This window comes from Perca flavescens, chromosome 21, assembly GCF_004354835.1.
Source record: "Perca flavescens isolate YP-PL-M2 chromosome 21, PFLA_1.0, whole genome shotgun sequence".
Lineage (NCBI taxonomy): Eukaryota > Metazoa > Chordata > Actinopteri > Perciformes > Percidae > Perca > Perca flavescens.
The window spans coordinates 28,838,987-28,849,134 of NC_041351.1; the positions used below are offsets into that span (position 1 = coordinate 28,838,987).

At 42.5% G+C, this 10,148-nt stretch overlaps 1 protein-coding gene across 1 annotated transcript in view; it reads right to left on the minus strand.

The window, feature by feature from the left end:
- The window catches only part of mtr (5-methyltetrahydrofolate-homocysteine methyltransferase), a 66,917-nt gene extending 62,325 nt beyond the window's left edge, over window positions 1-4,592 (minus strand). Inside the window, exons 1-5 of the mRNA XM_028567488.1 lie at window positions 4,419-4,592; window positions 1,831-2,042; window positions 1,092-1,181; window positions 636-705; window positions 426-518 (exon numbers count right to left, since the gene is read on the minus strand). Of these exons, the coding sequence (XP_028423289.1) occupies window positions 426-518; window positions 636-705; window positions 1,092-1,181; window positions 1,831-2,042; window positions 4,419-4,458 (505 nt within the window). The 5' untranslated portion in view covers window positions 4,459-4,592. The remainder of the gene's footprint in view (window positions 1-425; window positions 519-635; window positions 706-1,091; window positions 1,182-1,830; window positions 2,043-4,418) is intronic.
- Between the last annotated feature and the right edge of the window lie 5,556 nt (window positions 4,593-10,148).

Genomic DNA, 10,148 nt, shown 5'->3' on the forward strand with positions numbered 1-10,148 from the left:
CATCACATTTTTGGTAGAAAAGGAAGTCTATATAAAGAGGTACAATGGTCTAGTACAACAGCCTTGTAACTGAAAAACATTTTGCAAAAAAACAAACAAATCGCACGTACCGCCTGCAGTCCTCCAGAGTACCCCTAGGGGGACATGTACCCCCATTTGAGAAACACTGCACTAAGACATGGCAGTGTGACAGTGAGCCAGCATGAACAATACAAACTGAATTGCTGTGGTCACTTGGTGGGTCAAAGTTAAATGTTACACCTTATAATAAAGGCCTTTTCCTTTTTATCATTTGTGTTTCTCTCACTTTCCTTTAAATCACTTCATGTTCCCAGGCCCTCGTCCAACTCTTAGCCTCTGAATCATTCTGTTACTGTACAGTGTCCAAAACATGCACAGAGACAAAAAAAGTAAATTCATCTTACTGATGTTCCTGAAGTCAGGTCTCTCCACAGAGGGGGATACAGACAGGGTCTTATTGGTCGGACCCACTGCACCGGCCACATAACGTTTACAGCCTGATAACACACACAGAATACAGTTGATGTTACACAAATAAGGAAATCCCTGAGAGTCTGGGATTGTACAGTTATCTACCGATGCTTTGCTGCTGTAATGCTAAAAATTCAGCTGACCAGTTTGTTTGGTGACATCGTCGGCTGCCCTCCTCGCCAGCTCCGCAGATGCCTTGTTGAGGCGATAAGCCTGCACAACAAATGAAAACACAGAACACAAGTCTCATTTTAAAGCAAGAAAAAAGCTGGGACTAAAATATAGTATACAACAATTGTAAAATACTGTGAAATGGACAAATAAATGTATTGTATGTTCACTGGTAAAGGTGTGTGTGTGTGTGTGTGTGTGTGTGTGTGTGTGTGTGTGTGTGTGTGTGTGTGTGTGTGTGTGTGTGTGTGTGTGTGTGTGTGTGTGTGTGTGTGAGCCATGTCTGCAGAGTGCAGGGAGGATGTTGTAGTTTATGGTGGAGATAAGAGCAAGGTCACAGAACTGGGTGAAGGGCTTACAGCTGCATGTAGAAATAGGGCTAAGAGTATGAGTTATCCACAGTGGTCTAGCAGCATCAGACATCCTACCATGTGTTCCAGGCCATAGTCTGCCTGGGCGACAGAGGTGCTGCTGAACGTGTTGGTCTCCACGATGTCCGCACCAGCCAGGAGGTAGTCCTAGAAACCCAGAGAGTTAAATATCACAATTACGCTATTACTTGTGATAAATCAACATATCAAAGTGTTCTCAGTTCTGCTGCTTTCAGTATTCTGCTAAAAAACCACAAAGTGCTTGTTAAAATTAAAAATGAATGAAAGGAAATAATGTCCAATTGAACAAATTGAACATTAAATTGAACACACAAGAAGAACACAATAAGTCTACGCGTGTGAATTAATATTAGAAGTTACATTTTAGAGAGCATTTTTTTTCTACTTCTTTCAACCCACACTGACACACAACTCTTTGAGTGTCTATTACGATATGTCGCAACCTTTCGCGATATGGTTATTGCACCAACTGATATCACGATACTTTAAAAAACAATATATTGTGCAGCCCTAAGAGACATAGTAGACAGTTTTCAGTGAGGACTAAGACATGTTGATTTGGGGTTTGTTAAATGTCATTCCGGACTGCTTTGAGCAACACAATCAATATTCCATTTACTTAATTTGGACTTGGGTTGACTTCAAAAAGACAGATACATGTACATGTATCTCAAAACCAAAAATCCGAAATAAACTGCATGGCTGATATCACTAAGGGTAAATAAGCCAAAGTAGGGTGGGTTAACAGACCCTTTATGTTTCATCCTGGTTGTACCTTATGTATGGAGTAAATGATATTGGGCTGTGTGATACTGAGAAGGTCGTTGTTGCCCTTCAGCGAAAGAGGGTGCTCTTTAAACTCATCCCCCCTGAAATCTTGCTCTTCAAGTTTATGCTGCTGGATCATGGTTCCCATACCACCGTCCAGGACCATGATCCTTTGCTGCAGCACTGCTCGCAGCTCGGACTCTAATGGACATCTGCATCCTGGAAAGATAAGAAATGGGACTTTGTGTTCATCAGGGATTGTACAGTAAGACAAATGTTTCAAAGAAGAAAAAAACATACTTTAAATGAAAATTACAACTAAGTGATAACATAATGGGAGACAATAAAACCACCACTTCTACTGGTCCCATTGTTTTGGTGAAATTGCTGATCATTTCTGGCATTCTGATAAGGCACTGATTGGACTCATACAATATTCTGTATAAATAACTTAATCTTTAACCTGTAACCTTCATGAACATCATGTATTTGCTATTCAATGTTCTAGCGGAGTGCTGGGGACCGTTGTTAGAATGTTACAAGTTAATGGAGCTAACAGATCATTTCTTTCCCACACTCAAGTCACATTTATTTAATGTAATCAAACCCAGATTTAATGGGTATGGTGTTATTAAATTTAGCCTATTACACACATTATATATAATAGGGCTGTCAAAATTAACGCGTTAATTTTTTAATATTTAACTCGTTAAAAAAAATTTACGAAATTAACGCAGCTGTGTTTGTTTACTCCATGTGGCGGCTGAGAAACGTAATACGTCTCCATAACACCAGGCGGCGCTAATCTGTATTGTTGCCGAAGTAATGAAAACCGGCAGCTGATTGGACGAACGCGTCACATGGGTTTGTTTTCTCCGGATATTGAGAGCCAGACTGTCATGGCGGCCGTTCAGAATACAATCTCATATTGTACTAAAATAGTTCACATAAACATGTTTCTGAAAACATTTTAAGCGAGAAATAGGCCGTGCAGTTGCTGAATCGGTCTTCATTTCAGCTCAACAAAGGTCAGTTTAGAAGATTTTCGTCAGATTTTGAGAGACTAGTCACATCACCTCACTCCGCTCGCCATTTCCGGGTGAGTCCCGACTGCCCTGCCGCCGACTGAACTCTCGGCTCGTTGGAGATGAACTGAACTCTCGGCTCGTTGGAGATGAACTGAACTCTCGGCTCGTTGGAGATGAACTGCTCCTCGCCTGTAAAGTAGACGAGAGCAGGCGACAGCAGCCGGGGACGGTGACAAAAATCTGCTCTCAAGTCAGACAGTTTCTAGCCATTTCAGCAGCCTTCAGGAGGACTAAATAAGCCAAATTGTTGCTGCTGTTGTTCTGAAAGATATTAAACATTCTGAACTTAGCAGAACCTTTCCTTGTTTGTTTTTTTCTTCATATTTGCAAATTTAAATGATTTAGCATTTAAATATCCATTATTATAAGCTTCAGTCTCAATTTAAAAAAGCGATTAATCGCGATTAATTACAGCAAATTGTGCAATTAATTAGTTAATTTTTTTTAATCGATTGACAGCCCTAATATATATATATATATATATATATATATATATATATATATATATATATATATATATATAAATATAATTCATAGGACTTGAATCCTCACATGACCAATACTCTGTGTTACAGAACTTGGTCTCTAAAAGTACTGAAGTTCAGATAAGATAGAACTTGATTTATCCTGAGGGAAATTGTTAATGTGTTCATGTTGTTGTGCAGCAGTACAAAGTATTAAAGAGTGCAAAAATATAGAGTCCAAATGTAAAATTCCAATAAGGTTAAATTCCAAAATATACATAGTAATGCCAAATATATCTGATAGGTTAACGGTAAGGTTGTGAAGGATCATAAAAATATAAACAGATTAATGGCAAAGATCATACAAATATAAACAGGTTAACGCTATTAGTAGTAGTAAAGTAGTAAGCAAGTAAGTCTAGTGGGTTGATATCTGTGCAGTGGTATATAGCTATTTTCGCTCACCAACCAACCCCCTCCAAAATGCCAATTAGTTTGCAGACCTGTTCTCTAGTTACAATATGTCATAATTGTAACCAGTTCCTTAACTCACATTCTGTGTTGATAAGGTAATGATAGTAGGTCTAGTATTCATCCTGAGACTTGTGTTTTATGTCCTTGTAAAGCACTTTGTGATTTTAAGTGTGAAAAGCGCTTCTAAAATAAATGTTACTTACTTGGTTACTTACCTGAACACTGTGAACAGTGATAGTCACTCAGCTGGTTGTGCTGCTTATAGTTGCCATCATACTGGTCAACATAACGTGTTATATGTTTAACTTATAATTACCTGCTCGGTCATTTAAAGTTACTAATGAAACATTATTAGTTATATATAATAGCTAACTTTACACAGAAATAAACTGTCGCATCCGGTTACATGTCATACAACGCTAATAGCTTGTATAACTTGTCACATACACGTGGTGTTACAACAAGTGGACAGCAGTGAGTTCAGTAAGAATGGACACAGATTGCAGAGAGAGCCTTGCAGGCTAAAAGCTAACTGTTAACGCTGGGTAAGCTAATGTTCGTATATTTACCTTCTTCTGAAGAGTATTTAATAACATTAGTCGGAGCCATCTTGTAAAGAGCCAGCCTCAAAAACAGCCCTGGAGTCCGTCTGAAGAAGACCAAGCCGCTAATCTTTCACCTTCAACCTTTGACAACCAACTAGCTAACTCTTCCCGGAGCCTCAGACTTGAGGTCCGCTTGAGGAAACATCTACACTTCCGGCCTGAGTCCTTCACAATAAAAGCTTTACTATAGCACTAATAATATGTAACATTTTCTCATGCATTCAACTGAGAAAAAATATTTGCCCTGTTTTACTAAACGAATGAGATATTTATCTCAGGTAAAAAAAAAAATGAAAAAAGACACAGCCTGGATAGAGGAAAAAGGCGGCCAAAAAACTCAGAGTGACACAGAGATTGAAAAGTGACTGATGGTATGTCATTAGTGGTGCAGCGGCATAAGCCGCTCCATGAATGGTATGTCACTTAGTGCAGTGTCATAAACCCCCTGGTCAGGCAGCTGCTGCCTATACATGATCAGAGGTAAATGCGCAGAGCATATTGCAGCGCAGTGCACATTGACATCAGTTGCTTCTGGCTTTGGTTGCGCCTTAAAGGTTTAGCTGCAACAAGTCAAAGTTTAAATAATTTGAACTTTCTATGGCATTATTTTAGTGCCAAATGTTTAGAGCTCAGTGAAACATCTTCACGAGCAAATTGATTCACACGCGCAGACACAGCAGCAAGCGAGGAAATAACAGATGTTTCGCTGAGCTCTCGACATTTGGCACTAAAATAACGCCATACTTTGCACTCTGTGTCAAATTTTTCAAGGGCACAACCCACATACTCAGCTCTGCTTCTAATCCCACAAATGCATGTTCCTTACAAATGTGGCACCATTTAAAAGGGAAATAATCAGGCTTTCCAATGGTATAAGATTTATTGCCAAGAAGCATTGTTACAACAAACAAATTATCTACCCAACACAAATTTCCTTACTTTTGTGTGTAGTTCACTTCACTTGCACATACATGGATACTTCACTTGCACATGCATGCATAACATGTGTGAGTATGTATGTGTGTGTGCGTTTTTTTAACATTTAATCAAATCATATTCCCATCTGTAATTACATTTTAGAAATCCATAATAGCATTTATTTTTTAAAGATTATGTTTCAAGCATTTTTAGGCCTTTTTTTGATTGGACAGCTTAGACATGAAAGGGGAGATTGAGGGGAAATGACATGCAGCAACGGGCCTCAGGTCGGAGTCGAACCTGGGCCCACTGTGTCAAGGACTGAGCCTCCATATATGGGCGTGCGCTCTACCAGGTGAGCTACACAGGCGCCCCATAATAGCATTTCTACTGGATAAAATTGTATTCTCACTAGTTAGAATGGCAATTAAAGAATTCCACAATAACATTTTTACTAGTAGAAATTGTATTTCAAGATATATACAACTTTGATTGTGCTGGTCAAAACTAAACAAAAGTTATCTTTAGGTTACTTAACGTAACCCTGGTTCTTATCTTGTTTGTGAGGTGTTTCACTATGGGAATCGCCTCGGCGTGACCAACTATGGAAGCTCCAATGACACCACGTCTGTCCGTGACAGACAGGTCGAACTGTGCTAGGGCCACGCCCCCCTCATATAATCCAGCTCGTTACAAATCATTCCAGATAGGTTTCTTTCCGTGTCTATGCAAGGAGGGACGTGTTGGTGAAACACCTCACTCTGTTATCAAAGAACTGGGGTTACGTTAAGTAACCTAAAGTTCTTTTTCTAACTTTGTTCGGTGTTTCACTATGGGAGCTATAGACCACTCCCGGATTGCATGAATCTCCCGAAGGCAAAATAATATTTAACCGAGAGTCACACTATCCCTATCCCTGGTCCGGAAACATCCAGCCTGTAAAACCTCACAAAAGTGTGAGGCATAGCCCAGCTTGCCGCCGCACAAATTTCCTTCACTGACACACCCCTGAAAAGGGCCCATGAAGTGGCCATGCCCCTTGTGGAATGAGCTCTCAGGCCCTGGGGGCCCTGCAAACCTTTACACTCATAGGCCAATTATATGGCCTCCACAATCCAGTGGGACAGCATCTGGCGGGACAATGGCTTACCCTTATGGGGAGTAGCCCAGGACACGAACAGCTGATTCGCTTTTCTGAACCCAGCTGTCCGACTCACATACATGTGCAGAGCCCGAACAGGGCATAACATGTAAAGTCTTTGCTCCTCTCCTGAGGAGAAAGGAGGCGGGTGAAAAGCCAAGAGCTCCACTGAGGGACACCTGTAGGCTGACTCCACCACCTTAGGCAAGGCTGGGTTGGGCTGTAAACAGACTTTAGAGAGCCCTGGGGCAAACTGCAGACAAGTAGGCTGAACAGACCAAGCCTGTAAGTCAGTTTTAGAGCCAAGAGCAAAACTGTTTTAAGGGAGACAAACTTCATCCCTACTGCCTCCATAGGCTCAAACAGGTGATGAGAGAGGGCATCCAACACGACCGACAAATTCCACAGAGGAACCAAAAGCTTGTGCCCCTTTTCATAAAACCGCTGGTTTATCCCCAAAACCCATGTGACAAGCTGAGACAGTAGCTAAGTACACCTTAATTTTAATTGATGGTATCCCTATGTTGGCACCACTCGTCAAAAACCCGCCACTTTCCGTTGTAAAGAGAGCGGGTGGATGTGGCCCTTGCACTCTGAATGGTGTCAATGACCTGCTCTGGCAGGCCTGATGCATTCAGGTTCCACCTCTCACGGGCCAAGCCCAGAGTGCTACGCGGTCTGGGTGAGGGTGGTAGATCTCCCCGCCCGCTTGGGAGAGAAGGTCTCTGTGTATGGGGAGAGGCCATGACTCTCCCGCCAGGAGCTGTATTAGCTCTGCTACTCAATGCTTGGATGACCACCGCGGTGCTATCAGGATTAGCGACAGGCCCTGACCTCTCACCCTCTCTAGGGTGGGGGAGATCAGACTGAGGGGGGGAAATGCATAGAGTAGCACGTTTGGCCACGGGTGGGCTAGAGCATCCACACCCAGTGGTGCATTTACGTCTGACAGAGAGAAGAACACTGGACACTGCATGTTTTCCTGTGAGGCGAAGAGATCTACGGCTGCCTGACCGTATCTCTGCCAGATCTGTCCCACCACCTGTGGGTGGAGAGTCCACTCCCCGTACAGAGGGTTTCCCCGTGAAAGGAGATCTGCACCCCTGTTTAGAACGCCTGGCACGTGCGAGCTAACTTGTGCAACTGCAGTGAGCGAGTGCCTCCCCCTGGTGGTTGATGTACGCAACCACAGTGGAATTGTCTGTTTTCACTAACATGACGACCTTGGAGAAATTGCAGAAAATGAATGTTTCAGAGCTAGAAACACCGCCATAAGCTCCAAGACATTTATGTGAGCCTGGGCTAACCTCAGGCTCCAGGGACACATCCATTGTCATGGTTACTCTGGATGACACCGCCCCTAGCGGGACACCCAATGCAAGAGCCGCCGTGTTTCTTCATGGGTGGAGGGCTGCTACGCACGGCAGAGTTATTTTCACCCTTTGTTTGAGATGACGGCATGGGCACAGGCGTAATGCTGCAACCCAATGCTGGGTTGACATGCCTGTAGTCATTTAATCCTGTGATGGTAGATTTGTTTTGGGGGGGCTGTGATGATGGTGGAGCATTTGAAGCAGGAGGGGACATCACACCGCTCCACTGATCTTTTAAAGATCTGTGTGAAGACGGGGGCCAGCTGGTCAGCACAGACTTTCAAGGCCCTGACACACCAAGCAGACAGCCGAGAACTAGTGGAGACGGTGCAGTACACATCGCAAAAACTAGGGCGACGGACACTCCCCGATGGCCCAACCTGGACCAACGGCAGACAATCTCTTTGGTGTGTCAGGTTCTTCATGAAGGAGAGAGACTCGCCGTCTGGGCCAGGGGCATTCCTGATCTTTTGCCTCTGAAAGAGCTGATAGACATAAACTGCCAGGGACAACTTCCTATGACACACTGAGCTCCTCTCTCTCTCCATCACTGTGTATTCATGTCCCATTAATGCATGTTATTAACTTAGCTACTACCCCAGAGTCATTGTGCTTTCTCGTGCTTTGTTAATTTCCAGCTGCTGCCGTGGTCCTGCTCTACACCCACTGTTACTGCTACCATTATTATTATTATTTCTATTAGCTTTACTGTTTTCTATGACTTGTGACGGCTCCTAGGCCTCAAGACCTATTAAGTCCCTTTGGTTGCTGGGATCTGGGGATTGGCTAATAAGGACTGATGGTTGACACCTGGGGTCCGTTTCAGGAAGGAGGTTTACCAAACTCTGAGTCTAACCCTGAACTCTGAGTAGATTTACCCTGAGATGAGAAACTCAGAGTTTTTGGTTCCATAACAGCTGATTTGAGTTGGTTCAATCAACTCAGAGTAGGTTCACTCAGAGTTTTGTGCGTGCACCACCACAATAAAAAGGCAGCATGAACAGAGCCATATTACAATTCACCATGGTAACAACCACAAACAAACTGATCGGCGGAAATACTCATGCGCACAAATCAGCGAGTTTGAACATGCATTTCGTTAAAAAAGCAACATAGCGGCTGCTGCAAAAGAGAGAGAATAGGTGTGGGAGAAAAGTGCTGCTCGAGTCAAGTAAGCATTTACAGTGTATTAATTTCATATTTAATCACAGGTAAACTATAATATTACTGGTGAAAACTGGAATGGTATTACACCTATAATTTCATTTAGATGCAATCCTTCGGGTGAAAAAGTAAACTACTACTAATCCTATTCTGAGCCTGTAGTACCATGATCATTAACAGAAATATAATTTATAATCATTTAATTATTTTTAATGGCTCTCACTGGTTTGTGTCCAGGGAACACAAAACGTTTTAAAAAAATGTTTCAGAGCAAGACACACTTTTCTGACAGCTCTGCATACAGTGGCTTTACTACGCATCAACAATGTTGTAAAGAAAACTGCCGTTTGCAAAAAACATAATGCGACACAAAGAATCTGCTGGGATGTAAAAGCCTGTCCACGATGGTGAACGTGAGTAATAAGTGGACGGATAAGGTTATCTACATATCTGATGGACTGGGAAGACAATATCTCTCAAATCGGTTATCTGGAAATGAAAATACATCTATAGTCGGGACTCAATATCATCTCCCGACAAACTCTCTGTGAAGTAATACAGCTTTATCATCAACGGGATTGTCGACAAAAGGACATGCGATGTTTGAGAAAAAAACGTTTTATAATCTGCCTAACATAAACCAATACGGTTTTTTATTCATGCCAATAAACTAGTCAAAAATGCGCCTGATGCAGACCGAATGAATGAATGAATGAGGAAATGGAAGAGCGCTGGGTCAGAGGGAGGAGACAGAAGAAAACCTGCTCCCGACCAGGTTAGGTTCACAGGTTCAGTCACCATAGTAACGGACCCTGAAATTAAAGTACCTCTCTTTCTGAAACAGAAAACCCAGAGCTTCCCTCATCTCAGGGTTAACAAACTCAGAGTTTTCACTAAACCTGCTTTCTGGAACGGGCCCGCAGACCCTCTTCCTCGCTCCCTCCTCAAGGTTGCTTGGCTTGTTTGGACTTTGGGTTGAGTTACTTTTGCGTTCTAACATTGCTACACCTACGCACATCCATACACTACACACATTACTGATAAACTGATAGCATGTTTACCTTTGTTAATTTGATTTAATTGAGCAAACGTGTGTTC